General features: G+C 39.1%; 1 protein-coding gene across 1 annotated transcript in view; it reads left to right on the top strand.

Annotated features, from left to right (window-relative positions):
• Positions 1-27521, top strand: part of PDS5A (PDS5 cohesin associated factor A) — a 52599-nt gene that overhangs the window by 8396 nt on the left and 16682 nt on the right. Inside the window, 20 exon segments of the mRNA XM_083457986.1 lie at positions 6766-6969; positions 7564-7650; positions 8031-8128; positions 9594-9720; positions 10933-11013; positions 12058-12198; positions 12554-12669; positions 13759-13853; positions 14341-14486; positions 16212-16363; positions 18518-18631; positions 19836-19917; positions 20902-20950; positions 21048-21187; positions 22213-22328; positions 22719-22824; positions 23591-23751; positions 24614-24737; positions 27020-27178; positions 27347-27415. Coding sequence (XP_083314112.1) covers positions 6766-6969; positions 7564-7650; positions 8031-8128; positions 9594-9720; positions 10933-11013; positions 12058-12198; positions 12554-12669; positions 13759-13853; positions 14341-14486; positions 16212-16363; positions 18518-18631; positions 19836-19917; positions 20902-20950; positions 21048-21187; positions 22213-22328; positions 22719-22824; positions 23591-23751; positions 24614-24737; positions 27020-27178; positions 27347-27415 — 2367 coding nt within the window.

A 27521-nucleotide genomic window follows, 5' to 3' on the forward strand; every position in this document is an offset into this window, starting at 1 on the left:
GTTTAAAAATAAATCTTCAAATGACATAAGGGTATATCACTTCAGTTGATTAATTTAACAGTCATCTGACAATAGCATGTCATATAAAAATGCAATGAAATGGACAGTAAGGGCAACAATAAAGGGATGTACTAAATTCAAAACAGGAGCTTCAACAGTTACATGTGCCAGTTATTTGTGTACAAAGAGTTTCCCCCCGAAACATGAGAGCTTAACAAAAATGGAAAATGATCTCTTACCTAGCTGAAATATGTAACTTGGGTATTAAATATAGCATGCACCATATTTAACAAAATATAAATTCATTACAGAAGTGTTCAAGGAAATCCAGACCTTTAATGATAAATTTGGCACTGAGCCAATAAGCCATCCATGCCGTAGGTCAAAACCTGACCCACATTCTTGATCTGTTGTGTTTTTGGCACAAGTTGATACAGCTACTGGTTTCAACAGCTGGTACAATGAAGTAAGCAAAAATAAAGATGTAATTTTCCTGATGCAGTGATGGAGTCTTCATTCCAGCTATTGAAGTTTTCTTATATAGGGAAGAGTCAGGGGAAAATAGAAAAAATAATAGTATTTTCTTTTAAACCATGTGACAGGACCCTTCATTTACCAAAAGTTAAAGTAGTATACCAGATTTATTGATTGATTGATTGATGAAGTTTAATGTTTTGTATCTGCTTCTAATCTATTTTCCTACATTGATGTTGTGTTGCAGTTAGGAAAGAGCTAAGCAAAATATTAGCATGGATTAAACCAAGCATAGGCAAACTCAGCCCTCCAGATGTTTTGGGACTACAACTCCCATCATCCCTAGCCAACAGGACCAGTTATCAGGGATGATGGGAGTTGTAGTCCCAAAAAATATCTGGAGGGCCGAGTTTGCCTATGCCTGGATTAAACTGAGATGTTAGTCTAGTGAAGCCTAACAATATTCTTGTTCTTCATCTCCAATTAAGCTTGACTTAATATTCTAAGGCTGTTGTCATATGTACACTTACTAAAATTAAAGGAACAGCAGTTCTGAGTTGACATCATTTGGAAGACAAAAGACAGTAGCAAGGACAAGGTTAGGAAATGCTTCCTGAATAATTTTGGATGCCATGTAATTTTATTTGTGGGCCTTTGATCTACAAGGGAGCCAAAGGTGTGAAAAAAGTGGAATATAATATTGCACTGAATGAATTATTTACATCTGTCTTCACAGTGAGATCCCCTTGCCTTTCACAGGAAGTGAGTTTGAGGAGCTAGGACAAATAGTCATGACGAGACAAAATCCTAGGCCTTATTGACAGAATAAAAACTGACAAATACCAGGATCCAGATTACAGCCATCTGAGAGTTCTTAAAGATTTCAAAAGTGAAATAGCTGATCTTTTAACAAAAATATGTAACTTGTCTGTAATATCAGCTTCCATACCTGAGGGCTGGAAATGCAGGGCTTTTTTTCAGGGGGAACTCTCCAGAACTCAGTCCCGGCACCTCTTCAGTGGGTGCCATTGCCATTCTAAGAGAAAGAGAAAGGCATTCATGGTGAGTTCCAGCAACTCTTTTTCCAGAAAAATAGCGCTGTGGAAATTTAATCCCAATCTTTTAAAAGGAATTATGGGAAGGTCCTGTCATAGAGAGTAGAAATAGACGGATAGTTCTTTCATTAAAGGGATGTAAAAAGTGGAGTCCCCCAAGGATCAGTATTGGGGCTGTTTCTTTTTAATTTGTTCATAAATTGCTTGAATTTAGAAGTGAGCAATGAAGTAGCCAGATTTGCTGATGATACCAAATTGTTCAGGGTGCTATTGTTTTTTACTGCATCTAGCGATGTTTGTGGCTTTATAAATTGCTTTGGATAAATTAGTTCTTAAATTGAAATTGTGTCACTTACAGACCTTGGTGTGTCTTTATATGTAGGACCTTTGGTGCTGTCCTGCCTCACAGTTACCCAGGAATCTTTGCTGTACAGGACCCAGGTGCTGCTTATTGTAGTAAATCTCTGCAGTAAAAAGCTATTTGAACGTAAGGCCCGCTTCTTACTGAAGTGGTAAACCAGTACCACTTCAGACTACAAGTTGGTGCTCTCATGACTGAATGCTTCTGGACACATTTAGGCTTCTATGTACAGGGAGCTTTGTGTAATGGAAAAGATTTCTAGTATAGCCTTCTGCATGGCATGCAGCATTCAGGGAGGCCACATCTACACTCTGAAGTGAAACTCCTCAGAGTTGGCCGTAACCACCCAGCAAGATAAAGTGGCAGAATAGTTCCTGATAGCAAATGGGTAGGCACCCACTTTTCTCTCAGTTTTTGGATGTGAAGTGTGCATTCAAAATACTTTCTTATTATCCTTCATCTTATAGTTTCCCTTGGGATTTGGAGGAAGATATTTTTAGCACTACAGAGTGCCCCATTTAGTCTTACTGTAATGGATCAAGTACAGTGCATGCTAGCACATCACTTGTCTCGTGCCCATGCAAAAATGAGTCACTAAGTATTTTACCTACTTAATTACTGCTTACTGCTAATTTATTCCTATTAATTTCATAATCATTGTGTCCTTGATTATGAAAAAAAAAATAAGAGTAGTCTTACCAAGCCATTTATGAGTGCCAGCAGCAATTAAACTTTCAAATAGAATAGAAAGTCTTCTTAATGGATCTCCTCTTCTGCCCATATGTGATAGGACAGTGTGTGCCCATATGTGATAGGACAGTGTGTTCTCCTTTCCCGAGTATGACCTGTCTGAACACCAGTATGCAGGGGTGTTTTTTTGTTTTGTTTTTTTGGAAAACAGTACAAAGTTTTATCCATGCAAGTTTTAGGATCATGTGTAACTCTGCAGCCCTACTGATGCAACATATTTCTGTGCAACAGAGCTTCCACTTTCTGTCCAGTCCAGCCTCTTGCTTGCCCTCAAAGTCTGCTCCTAAGGGTTTGGGTACCCTCTGGAGAAGATGTAGGGGGTGCATGAGGGGTGGAGAGGAAACAAAAGTTCCATGTGGAACCAGGCTGGCACAGCATTGGATACAACCGCTAGTTTCTTTTAATTAGATTCATTTATCTAGATTCATTGTTAGCTTACATACTTCCAATATGTGAAAAATGTATATATTTGCATATAGGATTTTCTTTTAATGGATGGCTTAAATTAATTTGAGGAACTTTGCAGGTTTCATTACTGAGAATCTCCTTTGAATTGGAAATTTGCACATGCCCCAGAACTATATCTGTTTTGGTTTTGTTCCGAGCAATGAGATCAGTGTTATTTCAAAATAGTATCAGAAGGCAATGTTGCTTGAAATAGGTTGTTCTCCCTAAATAGTTGATGTACAATGTATTTTCTTCTCCCAGAGCACCAGACTTCTCACGGAACATAATTTAAATACTACTTTTGCTATATTTAATGCAAATATATACCTTTACTCAGGTATAGGAATATACTTCCTGAAAAAGGGTGATCTCATTTTCATTGTTAGAAACTCAGATATATATAAGCTAGGCGCCAATAGCTCTTTACGGTCACCAAAAGGGAATGTCTAGTTGCCATTTTGGGGCAAGACAGTTCTAAAGTCTTATTTTTCAAATGACGGACCAGCGTGATTGATTCTCAGTTAAACATCAGGCTAATTTAGATGACAACCTTGAGCTAGGTTAAGAGCTTTGAGAACTTGAAAAGTCACTTGATACAGGGACAAGCCACATATATCTTGGCCTTTTCCTTCATCTTTTTCTTGATGGTGACTGCTCCTGCTCAGGCTGCACAGAAAAGCATTTTGGTTCCAGATATTCATTCAGATTGTGCAGATAAAATATAACTGATAGAATTCTATAGGAAGGGGTATTGATGTGTGAAAACAGCCCAGATACAATGACTCCAGACATGCACCTCCAGATGGTGGAGATGTCAGGTGCCATCCTGGGACCCAGACATCATCACTTGGTCACAAGTGGTTTAAAGCCAGGTGCAAAATGCGGCTGGATAATTTCAGACACTGCTCATTATGAATATGGCTGGACAGAAGAGGCATTAAATTACAAAGGAGAAAGGTTGTGAGCTGTGAACTGTCATTACTATTCAATTTTCCCACCACTGAATTGCAGGGAAATCACAAAGGATCTCTGCCCAGTGGCTAGTCAACATAAAGTCTGGTGACTGAGATGTCCCTTGTGGGGAAATATGTGGATGTTTACCAGGAATTGCAAAGTTAAACTAAATCAAATTGCCAGTAGATTGGATCAAAGTTTCATTTTGCCACAATGTTTAGTGATTCTATCTGCCCTCCCCCCAGTAGAAACTGAAATGGAACCTTAATCTAATTTCCAGGGGAAGGGGCCTTTTGGAGGGTGCACAATGTAGCCTTTCTGAAGTTAAAAGGTAAAGGACCCCTGACAGTTAAGTCCAGTCACGAACGACTCTGGGGTTGCGGCTCTCATCTCGCTTTACTGGTCGAGGGAGCTGATGTTTGTCCGCAAACAGTTTTTCCAGGTTATGTGGCCAGCATGACTAAGCCGCTTCTGGCGAAACCAGAGCAGGGCACGGAAACACCGTTTACCTTCCTGCCGGAGTGATACCTATTTATCTACTTGAACTTTGGCTTGCTTTCAAACTGCTAGGTTGGCAGGAGCTAGGACCGAGCAACGGGAGCTCACCCCGTCATGGGGATACAAACCCCCGACCTTCCGATCGGCAAGCCCTAGGCTCAGTGGTTTAGACCACAGCACCATCCGCATCCTTCTGAAGTTAGTAATGTTCAGATAAAGGCATGGGGGGGGGTGCCTGGTATGGGTTGGGAATCTGAGAAGCCAACAGTAACTTTCACTGAGAATCAGTTTGATCCGTCATATTGATTCAAAATGGGGTCCAGTGGTATCCAAGCATATAAAATCCTGCTTCTTAATCTCAGGAGCCATTGTGCCAAATTGGGTTACCATATCTTGGCTATTGAAATTTGGCATACTTCTTTCTTTCAGTTTTTCAAGTTCAGAAGCTGAGCGTTGTAGTGAATTGAAGCAAACTGGTTACTTCCAGACTAAACTGTTGATGTGCGCTCCAACTTAATTCTGCTTTCAAGAATTAGTAGTTCTTCGGGGAAATTATGATTGAGGCATATGTACAACCTGACATGGTAGCAGATATTTGTAGCACTTGCACACATCACCTGCAAACGTGAACTTGGCATAATATTTGTGAGTGGCATACATGTTGCTTGGGCTGTTTGCCATTTGGCTGTTCGTTCCAAGCTAGCAGGTGAATAGCAAATTATGAGGCCGTGTTAGATTGCTTTACACACAATTGTTGCTCAATTACAATAATCACTTGGATCGTGTATAATGGGGGTGGACATTGTAGAGAGCAAACATTATTAAAGGGGAGAAATAATTAACAAAGTGTCCTGATATTCAAAACGTATCTGTTTGAGTTTCTAAACAGGCATGTGCTTATTGCTTAATGAGTACATGCTGTTTTTAAAAGAAATATTAACTAATCCTGTTGCATGTCTTGATAACATTACAAATTGTAATCTAGTGATCTACTAGTGCTTACTTATAATGTTTGTACTGTATTCCCAAATTCCTAATAGTGCAACATGAGGGAGAAGTTAGTGGGGGTTTTTTGTATGTATTTAGCTTGTGTTTTTGTGTAGGTGGGTGTTTCCCCCCACAGAACTTTGATATCCTGGTTTACAGAAATCACAAATGTCTTGTAAAATATTTTTTAGTAGAAATTAAATAATTACATAGTTCAACAATCAGTATCTACTTTATTGAATTCAAGTTACAAAAAAGTAATTTACCAGTGTTATTTAGTGCAGTTATTCAGCAGTTAATTCTTTAGAAAATCTGCTAATCTCAATTAAGACATAGGGGAAGGATAGTCAAGTAGACTGTGCATGAGACAAATACTGCTATGGTGGCCTTGTTGTGCAGTTGTTGTAGTTTTTCTGATAGGACTTCCTAGTCATCTAGAAGATGAATCAGAATTAAAGGATCATTGACCCATTGGTATTTAACGTTTCTTTTCCTCTAGAAATCAGAGCAATAACTTGAAAGTTCAACAAACTCCATAAATTAGTATTTACAAGTAGGGCTCTGCAACAAAATATTGTACTGTGAAGAGTTGCTGTTCAAGGTCCCAGCCACCTCATTCTATCCCCCCTCCCTCCTCCTGCAACAGTCAGTCAACATTTCATGCTTACTAAGCATACTCTGTCCTCCTAATCAGGCAGTTTTGGGATATGCTTGCTTGTTTGTGTGTTTGTAAGGTTGAGATGGACACTCTTGTGTTTAGTACCAGCTTTAGTAAATTCTTTATTTTTCAGTTGGTATTTGTAGGTAGCTCTCTTCCATCTCTGAGGACACTTCAAAGTAGCATCTCAGTGTGAATCAGAAAGTGAACTATCAAGACAATGAGATGGTTCTGTCTACCCTTTGTCTATGATTTTCTGACTTGTTCCAGCCATGCATTCTATTCCCTTCCATCCAGTTGTCAGTTTGCTCCCTCAGTTACTATTAGACTATTTTTGGGGTCTCCACGTGGGTTTTTCATGAGAGTTTTTTTGTACTGCAGATTTTGTGCATACTTCAGGCCTACCCTGTGTAATGAATAACAGTAAATAATAGTAAATAAAAGAAGCTTAACAAATACTGAATTGGTGTATGTTATATAAACTTTTAGTGTCAATATGTTGAATAAATTGTTTATTGCAGTAGAAGTTGGAGAGAGCAATGCTTAATGAAAATTAGAAGTGTTCATATTTTTACTCCTAGATGGTAGTGAAAACGTTTATGGACATGGACCAGGATTCAGAAGATGAGAAACAACAATATCTCCCGTTAGCCTTGCACCTTGCATCAGAATTCTTCCTCAGGAATCCCAATAAAGATGTCCGTCTCCTTGTAGCATGTTGCTTGGCTGATATCTTTCGAATTTATGCCCCAGAAGCACCATATACTTCCCATGACAAACTCAAGGTAAACTAGTTTGCGAATAATCTCAACCCATTTCAGTTGTATATTCAGGAAATTCATGGGTTGTCTCACTACATCAAAGACTGAGACATTAGCCTCCTTTGGACGTAATGATAAAAATATGGTTACTCATTATGAGATCATACTGCAATAAGTCTCAGGTTGGCATGCTTGCCCCTCTCTAGTGCATTTGCACAAAAGAGTTCAGAAACTTTCACTACTGTTCTGATTCACCCTAAGCTGGTTAATCTTAACTATGATTTATAGAAATAAGCCATTTTGTAACCCATCATTTGTATTTAGCTTGTTAGTGCAAACTATAGTTAAGATTAGCCACCGTTTGTTCGGGTTGACATGTATTGACAACCTGTGGTTAATAAAAAGTGGAAGCCATGAGCATGTCTGTGTTGGAGAACTGTGAAAGGCTTGTTGGGGCTTATTCTTGTTAAAACCATTGTTAGTCTGAACAAGGCCTTTGTGAAACTTCCCCAATAGCGAGTATAATATTTATAATATAAAGAACTTGAACTATACAGTTAGCAATGTTAACATATCAGAGTACATCTGTAAAACATTAACTTCCTTTTTGTTTTGCAGGATATATTCTTGTTTATTACAAGACAGTTGAAAGGATTGGAGGATACAAAGAGCCCCCAATTTAACAGATACTTCTACTTACTAGAGGTAACTTTTTACTAGACTTTATTTACACATGTTGATTCCTTGTGTCAAAGGAATTTGGACTTGTGTAAGTTGCAGTTTAATAGTGTATATGCTTGTTACAGAAACCAAACTTCTGGCTCTGATCCTAAATTTATATTAATGACATCCAGATATGTCAACCTGTGAAGCTATTTGGATATTATTAGAGCAAAAGAGTACACATTACATATATGGATAAATCCATGTTTCCTGAATTTAGAAATTAGGGTTTTGGCCTTTTAACAGAACTGCTTAGTTGATCATACTGACAGACTACTTTGAAATTTTAATGTGTATTATCAACATTTGCATATACATAATTCAGATCAAAACTATAATTTAATGCTTTGTTTTTGTTATAGAATTTAGCTTGGGTTAAATCTTACAACATCTGCTTTGAGTTGGAAGATTGCAATGAAATTTTTATCCAGCTTTTTAGGACTCTCTTTTCAGTTATCAAGTAAGTTGGATTACTTTGACCTCTTGTGCAATCCTTGCATGCAACTTAAAAATAAAAAAGATGTCAAAATAATATAATTGTGGTTTATGTATTCCAGGATTGTCTTAAAGTTTTAGTGATCCAGGAAAGAAATTTTACTTGATTAAGATTTATTACAATTTTATATTATAAGTCAATATTGGCAGCACTAAAAGAAAGTACCTTAGGAGTTGCAGTTTTTCTATGTTCTGCTATACTTATATAGCTGAGAACTGTACCTTGTCACCCATAGCTATATTTATGTTGAGAGTGTGTGTGCGCATGTGCGCATGCATGTGTGTATATACATATATATATATAGAGAGAGAGAGATGCAAATGCTAGTTTTCAGAGTTCTACAACGAGTCTAATGTGATCATTAATGAGAACTGGAGAAGGCTTTGTTCATTATCTTTCCCATTAAATTCTGTGGGACAAAAGACCCTAGCTCTAAATGGAAAGACAGTTGGAGGAGTGGCAAAATTTACTTTCCCACAGAACTGGGGACAATTTTAGTTCCTCTATTCCAGGACAGTCATAGCATGTGGGGCCCTCAACAACACTTGACTCCCCCCCCCCCCCCGCCTTCCCAGAGCCAAGAATGGAGGTGCTTTGCTTTGGGAAAGAAGTGTGAGGGCTCTGGCAGAGTCCTATAATCCACCCACCTTTCCCCCAAAGTCTAGTTAGCACATTCCCAGCTTTGCGAAGGAGGTGTGAATGCTCTAGGTCTAGGACCATGCCTGAGTCTCACACCTCCTTCTGAAAGCCTGGTGCCTTGCTTAGCCAGCTTTGGGAAGGTAGCAGGAGGGCTGGGGAAGGGGTGTCAAATTTTGGCCTCACTCCCCCTCTCCTCTGCACAACAAGGCAGTGTGTGTGGGTTCTGTGTCGAAGTACTCTTGAGGCCTACTTCTGTCAATCTAGTGGAATGCTACATTGCTTCATTGGGAGCAAAACCTGACCATCACCCTGACACTGGGTAGTCTCATTCTGAATTGACTGGGAGTCCATTGGGCGTTTGAGTTTCTATGCGCAACATAGCACAAGACTCCCTCAGGAACTCTTGTAACAGATACCCTCCTCACTTCATTATAAAAATAAGATTTAGAATTAATGTTGCCCTTAAAGGAGACAAGACTGTTAAAGTATGCAAAGCTGTATTGAGGCAGTGTGATTTGAGGGAATAAACAGAGGAATGATTAGTGTGGTGTAACCTCCATCCAAGATACTTCCCCGCATGGTATATTGGTCAGGGAGAGGTCATCATGTGACCGATTGTGACTCAGCTTAGGAGGAAAATGTCAGTTACAATGACCTAATTGCTTTTATTAACAGATATATGTTAAAGGATGTGAGATTTAATTGTGTCATTTAGTAACAAGGATCTGTTATTAGTTGGTTATATTGGTACTGCTAAATCAATGTATTCTAATTTTGATGTTATATTTAGCAATAGCCACAACCAGAAAGTACAAATGCACATGCTAGATTTGATGAGTTCTATCATCATGGAAGGAGATGGAGTTACTCAAGAACTATTGGACTCAATTCTTATCAACCTCATCCCTGCCCACAAGGTTTGCAAAGTAAAAAACAACAACAACCCTCTCCCCACTCGTGCTTCAGTAGCATAGCTTTACTTCTGTGTCCATTTCGATGTTTTGTCCAGAGAACTGCAAAAGTTGCTTGTTCCCTCCCTCCTTTGTCTTTCCTTGTTCCCTCTGTGCATATACCTTGGTGCTGCTTCCTCAATTCCGGATGTAGAGGTACTCAGTTGATTCATAGGAGAGATGCTGGGGCTGAGCAATTATACTGTGCTGATTTGGAGAAGCCCAAGGTATGTCTGCCCTCTGCTTTTCTTCCTGTAGGCTGCATACAACATCTCTCCTGGGACCCAACAAATCTGTTCAAGATTCAGTTTAGGTTAGGTGCTGGGTAGTGCTTGGCTCCATGGGAACAGAACCGGGGAAGTCATTAAATGGGAAGCTAGGTAGAGAAGAAGGCAGTTTTCTCCAACCTAGTGCCCTCCGGATGGTTTGGACTGCAATTCCCATCACCTTCCTATCGTGCCCAGTTAAACTGGGATGGTGGGAGATGTAGTTCACAACATCTAGTGGGTGGCTTGGAAACAGCTGTCCTAGAAATTTGCCATGTTTTAATCTTGGGTGTGTGCAGTTGACAACTTGTGAACCAATAGGGTTGCCAGACTAGATAAAACAATTGCTTCAACTCAAAGATGTGAATTAGAAAATGTGTCATATTGCTCTCTAATTGAAAGTGCAGATAATGGATTTAAGACTATTTTGAGTATATAAAAAAAACAGTGGGGCGGGGGAAGTGAAGGCGTATGTGAATGTGAGGATCACTCCATTCTGGGAGAAAGAATTTGTACCAACAGAACCCCTTTCTTGCTTTATATGGGATATATATATATATCTGTTCTCCCTTACACCAGTCATTTATGTATTTTTTATTTTGGCATCAAGACAAATATTAACCTTAATAAGGTTAATATTATGAGCTATATGCTCATTATATAGTTTCTTTCACATTTAAAATGTTTTGCTTTAAAGATAAGTTGCTATATAAAACTTTAAGTGACATATTTTAGCTAATTAGAAGTATATGTATAATGTATAAGACATTTGTATAAGAGGGAGTTTTTAGAACCGTTGGTTTATTTTCTGCTCAAACTGATCCATTTCTGTAGAATGAATAGTACTATTTTATGCTGCTCACTAACAAATACCTGGATTTTTTCCTCTTAATTTTTTCCCTCTGTATTCTAGAACCTTAATAAACAGGCATTTGATCTTTCAAAAGTCCTGTTGAAAAGGACGGTCCAGACCATTGAGCCATGCATTGCCAATGTAAGTAATAAATGCATCAACATACCATTAACTGCTACCCTCTTAACTGCTTTGATATATCACTGTTTTGTTTGATTGAATCAATTTAAACCATCAGAATAGGAATTTTCCTTTCCCCTTTTCTCTCTGAGTTAGGACAGCAGCCACAGTCCTTTTCTGTGTCTACCCAGCTATGGAATCGCAGTGGATAATGTGGCTCTGCTGCTCTCAGTGCAAATGCTGTTCTCCCTCTCCTTATTTCAGTCAGAGAAGACAAATCCAACAATCATGTTGTTGACAGATATATAGCATATGGAATTGTGGTGCTGTTGCTAGTATTGATATGCTGTATTTGCATATTGGGGGAAATAGGGCAGCATTGTGGTGGCTGAACATTGGACTTTTTTCTCCTGGTAGGAGACAGAGAATTTGACATGGGGCTTTGCCTGGTTGCTTGTAGGCAATTGCTACTTTCCACAGACTGACAGGCAAGTTCCTGATTAGAAGACACTCAGCAAATAATATTGATGAAGCACAGACAGAGAATGAGTCATGTCCATGTGGGCATAGAATTATGTGAATGTCTCTTGCTGGAACACTGCTTATGCTGATAGTGAATTCTATAAAAGTCTGAGCTTTCAGTTGAAAGCTGGTTTTAAACACTGGAATCTGCAAAGCAGTTATGCCCTAAATTAATGCATTTAAGTAGGATTTGTTGCAACCTACTCCGGTTCCTTCCTGCAGCTCTGGGAAGGCAATCTCAGTGGCTTTTGTTGTCCTTGAACGTGCCCCCCTATGCTGTAGCCTGCCATAGTACAAGAAGGTGGAAGCTCACCTTGTGATGTGCTTTGGAGGCATGTTTCACTGTTACAGAGTCCCCCTGAAGCTCTGCTTGATGTCAGACATCGGGCTTTGCCTGCCCTTCCTTCAGTTTGTGGGACAAACAAGATTGGTGGCAAGCACAAATACTTACCTCCAAAAACCAGCCAAAATTTGTAGATCTCTATTCATAAACTTTTTTTTTTTTAAAAAAAGCACCTTATTAATAATATCTTTTTTTCCTAGTTTTTTAACCAGGTCCTGGTACTAGGAAAGTCTTCTGTAAGTGACTTGTCAGAGCATATATTTGATCTAATTCAGGAGCTTTTTGCTGTTGATCCTAATTTATTGCTGTCCGTCATGCCACAGCTGGAGTTCAAACTGAAGGTAAGTGAAATTAGTTATTTAATATTTACATATGTGGAGGTCCCCAGCATGAGGCTGTGACAACAGTTTAGGTTCCAAAAAACCAAGCAACTAGATCCATCTGTTTAGTGGTGCTTTGGGCTCATGTTTCTGAAACAGTGGCTTCGCATGCTCTGTGGCTTTAAGATGGCGTTGCATAATACAGAGAAAGAGCTCTTCATAGGAGTCTGTGAGCTGAAATACTTGTTGGTATTGTGTTGGTTTTTCAAAAGGCAAGAATCCAATAGTTGAATAACATGACTTTGATTTTTGTATATTTGTTTTGTTTTGATAGTATTTAATTCCAATTCTGTTTTTTGTTGTCTTCAAACTGTAGAGCAACGATGGAGAGGAACGTTTAGCTGTTGTTCGCCTTTTAGCTAAGCTATTTGGTTCTAAGGATTCTGACCTCGCAACGCAGAACCGTCCGCTTTGGCAGTGCTTTCTTGGCCGGTGAGAAAACATACAAACGTGTTTTTAATTGTTCTGGTCTCAAAGCAGCTCTCTTCCTACCATTCATCTCTCAAAAAAAAAAATCTGTAATGATTTTCATATGGTCATGGCTATCTGCTACATATTGTTAGACCTACTTCTATTTTCAGATAGGACTGGAGTTCACATCTTGAAGCAAAGCTCAGTTTAGGTCTTGCCTAATAGTATACAGTGGTACCTCGGTTTATGAACTTAATCCATTCTGGAACTCCATTCTTAAACCGAAACCATTCTTAAACTGAGGCGCGCTTTCCCTAATGAGGCCTTCTGCTGCCGGTGCCCTTCCACCGTTTGGATTCTGTTCTTAGACCGAGGTAAAGTTTGCAAACTGGAACATTACTTCCGGTTTTACGGACTTCGTAAACCGAATCGTTCGTAAACAGGGCTGTTCTTAAACCAAGGTACCACTGTAGTCCCTGCTGCCTTTATATGCTGTTACAGTATACAGTTTCCTTGGAATAACTATGTACACTAAATACAAGTAGTAGCATTTATGTTTTTGATAGTTATATATAGCACAGGTGACTACAGACCAACTTTTAAAGGTGAGGTGCACCAACATGCAAATCCCTTTGAAGACCATTGGGTTTAAACTGCACGTGCAAATGGAAAACTTAACCTGATCAATAACAGTAGCAAGCTTGGCAATGCTTGCCAAGGAACAATCAGGAGCATACTTTAACTTCCTGATTGCTTCTTTGCAGCCACATCTGGCATACATAGGAAATTAGCTGTGAGGGTGGATGGGTGTGGTTTGAGAAAAATGGGCAGAGGTTCTTCAGTACTACTATGTAAACTAGTTAGTTAGGTTCTGCTCTCCCCTAGGGGGTCAGGCGAATGACAATAAACTTAGCTGTTTCGATGTAGCCTTGTATGCATTTTATTGCATTTTTATTCAAAGGATTACCGTACTTTTTTGTCCTACTTGTTTTGAGTTTGCTTTGCCTTATCGTGTGTCATAATGTTTTGCACTCTGAAATGATGGAGTTTATGAAAACATACTAAGTTTATTTGTCTATTATAATTGTAAATTAATTTCCCCTTCTCCAGATTTAATGATATCCATGTTCCTGTGAGATTAGAAAGCGTGAAATTTGCAAGCCATTGTTTAATGAACCATCCAGATTTAGCAAAAGACCTCACTGGTAAGATCTCTTATCTCCTAGATTAGATTCATTAGACAGAAGAGCATGAAGATAATAGCTCATGTACATAACATGGTGGCATGACAAATACTAACATAATTATAATATATATAAATGTTTGACTTGATTATTCTTTTAATCAGTTGAAGGATTAGAAGGATTGTTCAAGGCAAATTTTCAAATAGAATTGGAGCTGGTGTGGTGGTTCTGATATTTTGCATGACTCAACATACAAAATGGAGTAGCTTATCATTTCTAATATTCTTGCAATTTTTAGTTTAATACAGCACGCCTTTCATTAAGTGGAATCTGTGACTTTCCTCTGTTCAGTTGCTTTCCTAATTGAAGTCATAATATTAATCTCTCCCTAAACGCATGTGTTTACAATTGTAGGCTAAGGATGGGTATTTAGTATTCCTAATTGGTTGTTCTTTGATTGCAGCCAAGCCAGAAGCATAAAACTGACAATGTTTTCTTTTTGTATTAGAGTATTTAAAGGTTAGGTCACATGATCCAGAAGAAGCCATTCGACATGATGTCATTGTTACAATAATAACGGCTGGCAAGAGGGACCTCTCTTTAGTCAATGACCAGTTACTTGGCTTTGTCAGAGAGAGAACACTGGACAAGAGGGTAAGATGAAAGGAATGCTATAATGTTAAAACTCATAGGGCGACAACCAGTGTCACATGAGTGGATTTCTGCTTGTGCAATAGGACCTCCCCTTCCTCTCCTCTGAAGGCCCTTGTATTCCCCCAGAATCTATGCTAGAGGATCAGGGGAACCTCCAGAGCAGGTGTTGGGCCTGTACCAGTCACTACAGGGGGTGAAGGGAATTCTCATGTGGAAGCAGAAATCCTATAACAGAATAAAATGTGAAAATTTAGCAGTTTCATGCTTCAAAGTTGTATGGATATTTTAAGTTTTTTTCATTGCACGTCACATCACAACCACAGACAAAAACCAGTTACTGAAATGCTCATTCAACTTTCAGAATCCCTTTTTACTCCAGGCTGAGACTGTGATCCTGCATGCTGAAAAAGTGTAACAGCAACATGTCCTGTCTAAATGCTATATTATCTGCATCACATCAGGACTTGTTCTCACTATCACCACATTGACATTTTTCAAAGTACAGTGGTGCCTCGCAAGACGAAAAGAATCCGTTCCGCGAGTCTCTTCGTCTAGCGGTTTTTTCGTCTTGCGAAGCAACCCGATTAGTGCTATTAGCGGTTTAGCGGCTATTAGCGGCTATTAAAGGTTTAAGGGATTAGCGGATTAGCTGCTAAAAGGCTATTAGCAGCTTAGTGCCTTAGAAAAAGGGGGTGGGGAGCGAAAAAGAATCGCAAGACATTTTCGTCTTGCAAAGCAAGCCCATAGAGAAATTCGTCCTGCGAAGCGCATTGAAAAACGGAAAACCCTTTCGTCTAGCGGGTTTTCCGTCTTGCGAGGCATTCGTCTTGTGGGGCACCACTGTAAAAGTGATTGCTGACCTGTTGTGACATTTAAGGTGTCAAATGTCAGTTTCTGTTCTCAGTATTTCATTATTTAGAAACTTACAATGACATTTTAGACAAAAGATTGTACTAGTCCTGTCTGCTTTCTTCAAAGTAATCAAACTGAACAGGGCTACTTTTGTGGATAGTGTTCTTGTCTGGCTATTGTTTTGGGAAAAGTAAAATGTTTCTGGATTTCTATGGTCCTGTAAGCTATGAAAAAGAGGAAAAACCATAATGATGGTTCTTCCATAGTAAGTTACATTTTAGATATTTCAGAAACATTCTAGTCATTGGAAAACATACAGGGAAATTCGAACTAAAGCTACCAAGTTGTGGTGTATAATATCAGAGGTAGAAAACATTTCACAAACATATAATCCATGAGATTCTGTAACCACAAATATTGGGGGGTTTTCAGTGATCTAGCAAAGTCACAAAAATCCCATTTCTCATATAACATACAAAAAACAGTATCCTGCATCACAGTCTGTTTTGCCAGATATTATGAAACAATAGTTTATATGCTGTGTCACCTGATAGTAAACAGAAATTCATTGTTTAAATTTGGTTTAGAATTAGGAAAAGTAAGAAAATAGAAACACATTCACCTAGTAAAAAACTCCAGAATCTCTTAGAAGCCACTATTATATCCATAACAAGGGCAGGGATAAAAATAGGGGGACTGATGAAAGAAAAACAATTAAAATGTTTTTTTTTTAAATAAAGGTTCCAAAATATTCACCAAAGGGTAATTACAAACCACCCCACTTTGAACAGATCAAGGGCACTCATTAAATAAGAAAAAGAGAGTATGTAATCCAGTAAACCTAAAAATGCTTTCTTTTTTTTCCCTTTTAAGTGGCGAGTAAGAAAAGAAGCAATGATGGGTCTTGCCCAGCTATACAAGAAATACTGTCTTCATGCCGAAGCTGGAAAAGATGCAGCAGAGAAAGTGAGCTGGATAAAGGATAAACTTTTGCACATATATTATCAGAATAGCATTGATGACAAGTAAGTCAGTGTTAAGCCATTTCCTCAAGTGGCACAATATCCAATTTATTTATCTAAACCTATTTCTCTTTCAATATAGTGAATTACAAATCACATCACAATGTGAAACAATGCACAAATCCAATGAAAGTGCCTGTAAAAACATCACAAAAGTATTAACCAAGAGCAGCCAAGACCCTTATTAATGATCAGGGAAATCCAGGGTAAATAAACCTTTAACTGGTGGCAAAAGTACTCCAAAATAACTGCTGTTCCAAAGAAACGTAAATAAAATTTCCCATGGCTCAATTTGGCCAGCATGGATCTATTGCTGAACAATAGTTTGGGTAATTGGTAAACTCTATAGGCTTACATACTCCTCCTATGGTTTGAGATGATGGTAATTTGCCAGGATACTTGAATTGAGCAAACTATGGTCATCACTAACCATGAGTTGCTTCAAAACCATGAATCAAAACCAGTTTGGTGATAATAATCTCTGGTTAGTGCTAAATAGTTCGTCCAGTTGAGACATTAAGGCATGTCACAGTTATTAAACTGTGCAAGCAGGGATTATTGATGTCTGAAATGACCCATTGTGTTTCACATCTGTTGTATGTTTTTCTTCCGATGGCCATCTTCAGGATCTTGATAGAACAACAGAAAATAATTGTTCTAAATGGTTTCCAAAGGGAGAACTGCAGAATACTAGCGTGCTGCAAGAAACACCCTGGTGCAGGCATTCCTATGCAGCATAGATTAATTTTGCCTATATACAAACAATTACATAATCCAGGGAGGGGTTGGTTATTTATTGAATTTCTATACTGCCCTTCGTCTGAGGATCACAGGGCAGTTTACAATATCAAAACACAAAATTACATAACATAGTAGCACACACAAACACTACCTGCCCCTAAAGTTTAAAAGGCCGTAAGATTGTTTAAATAGCCAAAGGCCTGGGAATATTTTTGCCTGGTGCTTAAAGATATGTAACAAAGGTTAGATACAGTAGCATTCTTCCCTAATGCATGTTTGTGATACATTGTCATAAGATTCCTTTTTAAAAATGGAATTTTAGACTATTGGTAATTTCTGCTGATTCTGCATTTTCATAAAGGAAAAGTGTGTGCCTTCTTTACTTTGTCCTTTTTTTAGATGTTTTCAGGGCATCTCACTGTTGAATTTGCCATTAGATGAGAAGTGTATTTGTTTTCTCCAGATGAACTACAGGGGTTAGTTAATTCCTTTACCTTAATAATGAGGATTCCCATTACTGATATTAATATTATAATTAATAATAGTAAGGAGTATTCTAAGAGACGTGGGTGGTGCTATGGGTTAAACCACAGAGCCTAGGACTTGCTGATCAGAAGGTCGGCTGTTTGAATCCCCGCAACGGGGTGAGCTCCCATTGCTTGGTCCCTGCTCCTGCCAACCTAGTAGTTCAAAAGCACGTCAAAGTGCAAGTAGGTAAATAGGTACCTACTCCGGCGGGAAGGTAAACGGCGTTCCCGGGCGCTGCTCTGGTTCGCCAGAAGCGGCTTAGTCATGCTGGCCACATGACCCGGAAGCTGTACACCAGCTCCCTCAGCCAATAAAGCGAGATGAGCACCGTAACCCCAGAGTCGACCATGACTGGACTTAATGGTCAGGGGTCCCTTTACCTTTACCTTTAAGGGGTATTCTACAGTCTTTCAAGCAGATGCAATATTTTATTTGGTTTAGATCCTGAGAAGTGTTGGTAGAAGGGGATTGCCAGAAGGTGACTATCTTTCCCCCTCCTCCACCAGTCAGACTGCTGAAAATCCTTGCTTGAGGGTTGCAAGGGCCTCAGTCTTATCAAAGAGTGAGCTGTATCATGGTGGGGGAGAGGGGCTGCTGAAAACTGGGAGAGGCTCCTTCCATGAGCTCATACTTACGGAAAGTGACTCCACCCAGTTTTTGGTGCACAACCCCCCTCAGCCCCTCCCCATTCAGCAGGCTCCCCCAACTCTTGACAGAGGTTTTTGGAGGAACTGCCAAGGGAGATCCACCCAAACCTGTTTGTTTTGAGATAGCAGATAATGTGGAAATGAGAGGATGATGTCCTGGTATACATAGGCTTGTGCTCATAATTTGAAAGTATGAGCATTTTGGAAAATACAAAATCTGTCAACTTCTTTTCCTTTGCAGATTATTGGTGGAGAAAATCTTTGCTCAGTATCTTGTTCCACATAACTTGGAAACAGAAGAGCGGATGAAGTGCTTATATTATTTGTATGCTAGCTTAGACCCAAATGCTGTTAAGTGAGTATCCTTCTACACAGGGAAGTTCTCAGTGCGCTTTAGCAGTCGCTTTAAACACACAATATGTTGGAGATTCAAAAACAAAATGCCTCACTATTCAGAATACTACGTATTAGTTGACCTGTTAAGATGAGCAAACTTGTTTAAGCAATTTGCTGAACTGGGTGTCTACTAGGAGTGTACACTGGCCATAAGATTCAATTTGCAGCAATATCTGTTGCTTTGGGAAGCAGCCCTATCTGTTTCAGGTGCTCTCTGCGTCTTTGCAATTGAACTCATTATTCAGGACAGAATTAAATCTGTCCCCCTCCCCCTTATGTGGGATCATAACACAACTTTAACTTTATTTTCTATTCTTAGAAGAGGATGAAATTTGCAAGCATAGCAGGTCCTCCAGAGTGGATTAAGCCTGTCCTGATCATAGACAGAAAGCTCCTGTAGCTTGCTTATTATTATTTTTAGAACAAAGAAAAAGGGCAAATTTCACCGATATGGAGTAGATACAGTAGAAATCATAGGGAAGAGGGTAGTAGAAAAATAGCATAAATCCCTAGAATAAACCTTGGGGGGGGGGTGTCCTCTTAGCCAACAAAATGAAGATTTATCCCATTTTCCTCCACCACCCTTCCTCTTATTACTTAGACAGTACTCCAGTCTGCTTGAGTTTGTTTGTCAGAAAGAAGGAAAGATACTTGGTTGTACATTTTGGACTGTCAAGGCCACAGAATGCACAAAAGCTTAGGGAGTTCCTGTTCCACGTCATGATATATTCTTAACAGCATAAACCGACTCAGAAACGTGAGGACCGTCCCTGAATCACCTCAGTTTTCCTCATAGTTCATAATATGCACAGAGCCAATGTTCATTGCTAGTATCTTGTCAATAGTTGTATTTTATTCAAGGTTAGCTTCTGTATTTGGATTTTAAGACATGGTATTTTGAAATTACTAGTTGAATAAAGAGCTGAGTGAATTTTGTGTGTGTGCTTGCATGTGCAGGCACACACTGATTAAAAACCAACTGAAAGGTGGGAAGGCATAATACATGTTCAGACTGGTTGCTGGAGAAGTTATTGAGAGCAGGATATTGGGCCAACAAGAGATAATGTGATAGAAGAACAGTCAGCTTGGGACTCAATGTTGTATTTTTAGAATCACGCCAGTTTTTCAGATTTTAACACATTTGTCATTTCTTTTATGCTTAGGGCACTGAATGAAATGTGGAAGTGCCAGAACATGCTTAGGAGTCACGTGCGGGAGTTACTAGATTTGCACAAGCAACCCACTGTACGGTTTTCACAATAACTTAATTGCCTCATTTTACATTTAATGCTTTGTAATACATCTGCATATATTTTAGAATTAATATATTAAACGATGGTTTTAAACTTAATTTCATTTTTTTCCCTTTTTTTAAATTTCAAATTCTAATACTGCCTTTTTCTTAGTTCAGAACTTAGTAATCAGTATCTTAATGGAACTTTAAAGAAGGGGTCCACTCTTGCTCAGAAATATTTGTTGTCGATCCGTTATAATCAGTGACTTCTTGCATTAAAATTTTCTAATGTTCCTGAAAGAACAAACTAGAACCAACAATTAATAGAATAAATCAGAATAATACATTACTAAATAATATTTAGCATTTTCCTTTGGGTTTTTTGAGGAAAAGACAAAAGTATCTCTTTTTGGTAATTTACACTGCAATCTAAACTCCTGATCTGCTGGCTTGGGGGCAGTGGGATAGATCAAATGTGTTCTTCTGCACAGCCCAAAACTATTTTGCTGGCATCACTCCTCTGGTGTAGATCTTCCCATTCCTGTCATTGGCATGATTCCTACCTATGGTAGTCCACAGAAAGCCCAAAACGGGAGAGAGAGAGAGGCTGAGAAGGCCTAGGACTCACTGGATCCCAATTCAATTTCACTGTAGCCACTTGACAGCATTCAGTCCAATTTGTGCCCACTCTGAATGCCAGCCTTGGCCAGTGTGACTGGTAGGGCTGTGGATGTGTTGGCGACTATGCTGCTCCATCAAATTCTACTGCTGCCTGCTTTTAGGTTAGGACTGATTTGTTGTTGGAAATTGGCTTTTATGGGATATCAAAATGCTAATATTTGTTTATTATTTTATTTGATGATCATGTGTTTGTAATCTTGAACCAATATACCAAAGTGGGGTGAGGGGAGAGAAGAGAGATTCTGCAACAGTAGAAGCAACTCTGGTATACGAAACTTTCTGTATAAATGCTCATTCTGAACTTCTCTTTTCAGTCAGAAGCAAACAGTGCTGCTATGTTTGGAAAGCTGATGACCATAGCAAGTAAGATCTGTAGATGAGTATTATTAAATTGTTGTTGTTTTTTCAGTACAACTAAAGCTGCTACTATAAGCTGCCTTTTTGAATTTCAATTCTATAGAAAATCTTCCTGATCCTGGGAAGGCACAAGACTTTGTGAAAAAGTTCAATCAGGTTCTTGGTGATGATGAGAAGCTTCGTTCTCAGCTTGAACTATTAATCAGTCCTACCTGCTCCTGTAAGCAAGCAGATGTCTGTGTGGTAAGAACCAGGTTTTTACTATTGTTTCCAGTATAGATAGGCTATGTTTCTTTTATGCATTTCTGAACAGGAATACCACAATAAAAATATGGGGCTTTGACATGGTAGGAAGGGTCAGAAAGATGAGCCAAGAAGTCAGGGATGCTCCTGATAATGGAAAATCCTTAGGAAGTGTATATACACATGCCTGGGTACTCGTAAATGTTTACCCACAAGCAAGTTTTACTGGCTTGGTTCACACAAAATATTAAACTGTTGTTTAAAATAAGCTATAGTTTAAATAAGTGCACAAGCGCATTGCTTTTCCTCCACTCCTGAGAAGGCCCCTATTCTGGTGAGAAGAAGATACTGTATTTTTCCGTGTATAAGACGCCCCCTACTTTTCGGGACCCCAAATTTAGAAAATGGGCATCCGTGTATAAGACATCCCCATATTTTTAACCTTACTTTAAAGTAAGAAAACCTAGTCTTATACACGGAAATGTACGGTATTTTTATCTGCCTGCTGCTGCTTCACTACATACCCCTGTGTGGCACAGTTAAAATAAAGGTGATCTGCCCAGCTCAGTCACTCGTTTCTCAGTAACACACCGGGTCAACCACCATGATAAAATCTTGTTGTCTTGCTGTGGACAGGAAATTTATTTTGGGCTGACCTGTCAATGATCACCACACCACTGGAGCAGAGGATTCACTGACATTCTCTCCCAAGTTCTGAAAGCTGAGAGGTAGTCCAAAAAGGGTGATACTTTAATATAACTTTTGCCCCTTCTTCCAGCCATTAGTGGGGGATGAGAAACTCCCACAAAAAAATTAGTCATTCATGCTTGATGGTTGTACCTAGTTCACACGTTTAATTAAGGCTAGAAGAAATTTAGCTCTGTTTAGCAGTATTTGATTTTCAGCAATGTACCGTGAGTTATGGAGCTGGCGTGGCTTTTGTTTGTTTGTTTGACTCATTTGGAGTATTGCTTGTACAAATTTACTGCAGATTTGTCATAACTTAATCATTTTCTTTTATTCAGAGGGAGATTGCACGGAAACTTGCTAATCCTAAACAGCCAACCAATCCTTTCCTGGAGATGGTAAAATTTCTTTTGGAAAGAATTGCCCCTGTACACATTGACTCAGAAGCCATCAGGTAAGCTTGACTGACAGCTGTCCCATCTTAGTGTTTTTGCAAGGCAGCTCTTTACTGTTGCTAATATGAGTTTCTTTTAAAATCTGATTTATACACTTCAAAGTAGTTATGAATGAGTTTAAACCAATTAATAAAAAATAAGATTGGAATAAATGGAATATTGAACAAAGGTGAAGGTATGTTGAAAATTTTATTGAAATAAGAATATTTCAATAATATTTGAGATTATTGTGAAAATAAGCAATATTCAGAAGAAAACTGGAATATTAGACTGACTTAGTTACATCGATAAGTCTTTCTTTTTACACATAAATAGTAGATTGAATGTGTGTATAATATGTAAGCTGTAAGTGTATATTTAAGCTCCCCCCCCCCCAATTTTTTTCTTAGTGCATTAGTAAAGCTGATGAATAAATCAATAGAAGGGACAGCTGATGATGAAGAGGAGGGTGTAAGCCCCGATACAGCTATTCGTTCAGGGCTTGAACTTCTCAAGGTACTGTCTGTAAAATTACTTGTTTAGTAATACTTCTAAATTCACTACACTACAGTCCATTTCAGTATTTTTTTGAAGAGTCAGTGCTGCTTCTTGACATTTAAAACCTTTCTTCAAATTCTGACATTCACTTGAAGAAACCTATGGCATGGGCCAGCTACAATCCCTTTTAATCTCTTTATACATTGCATAATGCAGTGAATTTTAGATGTATGTTGTCCTAGGTATTAGCACAATAAATTGCATTGTCTGTAGATGGATTAGATCAGGGGTTGCCAGCCTTTTTTTGGATGAGTGGTCACTGTTCAAATTTTGAGAAAGTGCTGTGGTCTTGAGACACAAAATGTCTGCTCTGGGGGCACTGAACAATTCTCATGGGTGTCAAGGCAGCCGTGGCACAACACAAAATTAGACAAAATATAATGAGTAAAATATAAGCAGTATAGCAGCTTTATAAGGTAAGAAAAGAACACCATGGAAGTGTGGATGGGAAGTCAATTGATATGAGAGATTTATTCTGATGGTTGTTTAAAAGAATTTGTAAAATTTGAAAAGCTAATACAAAAAAAGTTATTAAAAATAATAAACTCTGAAAGTCAAGAATTGGGACTTCCACAAGATAATCTTAGTGTTTCCCACCCCTTCCTTTGAGGCAAGCACAAAGGGAAATGAATCTATATTTAGATTTATACCCTGCCCCACTCCCAGATATTCAGGATTCATTCATGAATATGTTTTTCTAATTTGTTTTGATATGTGTCCATAGGTTCTGTCTTTCACGCATCCTACCTCGTTCCACTCTGCAGAGACGTATGAATCTCTCCTGCAGTGCCTCAGGATGGAAGATGATAAAGTAGCAGAGGCAGCCATTCAGATATTCAGAAACACTGGGCACAAAATAGAAACTGATCTGCCCCAGATACGATCGTGAGTGCATTTCTTCAAATACCATAAATGCTTTTGGTACTGTCTTGTCTTTCAGCTTTTTGATATTAGACAATCTTTTTCTTGCTGGTGCAAATACGTATAACCTCATTGCCTATTGCATCCCTTGATTCAGAGGTTTTCAACCTTTTTGAGTCCACGGCTCCCTTGACCAACTGCATTCTTTCTGCGGCACCCCTGTGGGGCTCAGGGCCCCAGTTATGTCACCCCTTGCCTGCAGAAATGGCAGCCTCTCACCCTGTTTCGAACATCCTCCTTGTGGAGTGTTCCCTCAGCCTCCTCTCCCCTCCTCTCTCTTTGGGAGTCCTCTGGGCAGCCACTGCTGCCACCCCTGGTCTCTGAGCTGCCCATCCTGCCCCAAAAGAGATCGTCTTCCAGAGGTACCATTTACCTGCAGAGCTTATAGCCAGGGCTTTGGCTTGAAGCAAGCTGAGAGGGCATCAGAGGAGGGAGGGAGGGAAAGAAAAAGGGACAGAGGTCATTGTTGCCCAAGGCACCCCAGGGTGTCAAAGCACACTGGTTGAAATCCACTGCCTTGATTTGTAGTTACATTTTTTGCCAGGCTGGGGAGAACAGTGAACCTTGGGTGCTCATGTATGTCTTAAGACCATAAAAGAGCCATGCTTGGATCTTTCTAATCTAGCATCCCGTTTCATGTGGGAGATGGTGGGGGTTGTCAATGACCGATACATTTGAACTACCTTTCCACCTAAGAATGTGTGCTCTTAATTTAATTTTATATGGTGGTTCTCAATATTTCAAAAAAATCTTGCACTGACTTCCGGCAAACATTACAGGAATTTATTTTTGGTATAATATTTTTTTTTGTGCTAACTCTGTACAGAACCCTTATTCCTATTTTGCATCAGAAAGCAAAGAGAGGAACACCTCACCAAGCAAAACAAGCTGTCCACTGTATACATGCCATATTTTCAAATAAAGAAGTTCAGCTTGCACAGATTTTTGAGGTAGGTTTGTCTGACTTCTTAAAAGCCATGAAAGGATGGAATCACAATTATCAGACCTTTTGAAATTATTCTAACAACCCAGGGTTTTCAAGGAATATACTGTATAACACTTCAACAAGTGGACAGGGTCCACTAGTGGTTAGCAACATTTTACTTCCATTAGACGTATTAGAAAATTAACTAATGCTTTGTTTGATTGGCTGAAGGACTGAAAGTTAAGGGCACATTTGTCAATGTATTGAAACTATTTTTGTTTTGGTGTGTTACTGTAGCAGGAATGTTGATCGCACCAGTATTGAACTTTGTTTCTGTTTAAATAAACCTGCATATAATACAGTCAGTTAAAGGCACGTAATTGATAGCTGATAAACATCTCTTGACAAGTGGTGGTTTCACTTGGTAAGTTCTTCAGGTACAATTCAAGTTGCAACAACACTTCAAGCCTGCCATTATTCCTCACCTCTATAGTGTCTTGATGGAATGGAAAAGTTCTTCATACCAGTATGCCCTTTTGACACCAGGTGATAGAAAGAACTTTATAACATAAGAAGAGCCCTGCTGGATCAGCCCTAGGCTCATATAGTCCATCACTCTGTTGTCACAGGGATCAATCAGATCCCTGTGAGAAGCCCATAAGCAGGATCTGAGTGCACTAGTGATCTCCTCACTTGCGATTTCTAGCCTGGTAGGTAGGTAGGTAGGTAGATAGATAGATAGATAGATAGATAGATAGATAGATAGATAGATATTACCATACTGCCTCCAACAGCAGAAGCAGAACATAGCCTTCATGACTAGTAGCCATCAATAGCCGTATCCTCCCTGAATTTGTCATATCCAGCAAGACTTTCTACTCAGTTAGAACTGATTCAGATGTGTTTTCCTGTTTGAATATCAAACCAGTATGACATTATGAATTCTAGAAAGTCCAGTTTATCTACTTACACCTTTACTCATGAACTTGACTATTTTGTATTGAAGACAAAGTAGGAAAAGACCATGCCAAACCCATTACTCAGTTTCAGTACTGCACTTTGTTTAGCTTTGGGGTTTTAACAGGAAGTAAACAAATTGTGTACAGTCATACCTCGAGTTGAATGTGCTTCGGGTTGAGCACGTTCGAGTTGTGCTCCGTGGCAACCCGGAAGTAACTGAGTGCGTTACTTCCGGGTTTTGCTGCTCGCGCATGTGCAGACACTCAAAATGACGTCATGCGCGGAAGCGGCAAAACATGACCCGCGCATGCACCGTTGCGTCTTGCGTTCCATTTGGGATGCGAATGGGGCTCTGGAACGGATCCCGTTCACATTACGAGGTACCACTGTACTTAGCTGCTTGCCAAGCAAGCAAAGCCTTTGGTTTAATGAAGTTTAATGTGCACGTTCTGGACACAGCTCTAGATGTTATCATGCAATGCTATAACCATTCCCAAAGGATTCAGGAAAGATGATCAAGCCCTATAATTTGATACTGGGCACTGAGGAACCATAACACAACTTGGTATGTATGTTAACATGTAATTCTCCATTTGCAACATGACTCCCAGTTTGACCCCTGCACCCATTTTAAAGGGGCAAGAAAAGCTACAATTCACTGAAATACAGTGTCTTCCTTGAGCAGTGAGAGGTCACAGTGGAACTCGCCATATATATTTATGACACACTGCTCTGATTAACCTCCAACTCCACACTCATGCCCAAGGGGCAAAATAAGATGCAAAATGGAATGTGAATTGAGCCTTCCCAAACTGTTCGCTTACCTCGAGTGATGTGTGCCTGCTTGTGCAACTGTACTTCCAGTTTCTTTAATCTCCCCCTGAAGCCCCCTGCACCCTCCAATCTGTTCCAGAGGTTCCCTCAATATTCCAGAGCAGATTTTGAGGTGGGGGGGGGGCAGACGAAGGAGAAGCCCCATGGTATGAGCAAATGCCCACTTGTATTACATTGGACCATATCCCATGTCTTTCTCATACCCTTCCTCCAAGGAGCTCATTGGATATGAACTCTTCTACCCAATTGCAGATGGTGTAGCATAAAGCGCTTCTGAAAATAAGATGGGATATAGGGAACAAGTTGCTCTCTTGGTGTAGAGTGCTTAAGGTATTTGATTTTTAATATATTGGTTCATACCAGTATATTAAATTGAGTAAGAAACTGAGCTTGTACTACATTTTGGGTCTACTTGAGATATATATTTGTAACAGAACTATACAAGTTAGTATTATTTTTTATTTTTTTTGGAAGTACATTAATGTTCAATAATTCTTCTCTCTCCTCCTCCAGCCTCTAAGTAGAAGTTTGAATGCTGATGTTCCAGAGCAACTTATAACACCATTAGTTTCTTTGGGTCACATTTCCATGTTGGCACCAGACCAGTTTGCATCACCAATGAAATCCGTAGTTGCAAATTTCATTGTAAAAGATCTCCTGATGAATGACAGGGTAAGGCTCAGAGTGATATAATGACTTTATGGTGAGAATGAAGAATGTTATGTAAATATCGGATGCTATATGAGCTTGCAAGATGAAGGCAAAATATATTAAAATTCTTTTTTAAATTCTTTTGTGCATTTTTAAAAATTGCTATCAATCATGCATAAATCTTTGCAGTCTACAGGTGAGAAAAATGGGAAATTGTGGTCCCCAGATGAAGAGGTTTCTCCAGAAGTTCTAGCAAAGGTACATTAGTTTCTTACCTTTAACTGTAAGGCATAACAATTTCTCACAAAAATGTACAACAGTATTAAATCTATTTGTCAATATAAACATAAACAGTATAGCTTGG

This window comes from Podarcis tiliguerta (assembly GCF_965153285.1).
Source record: "Podarcis tiliguerta genome assembly, chromosome: 9".
In the NCBI taxonomy this organism is placed as follows: domain Eukaryota; kingdom Metazoa; phylum Chordata; class Lepidosauria; order Squamata; family Lacertidae; genus Podarcis; species Podarcis tiliguerta.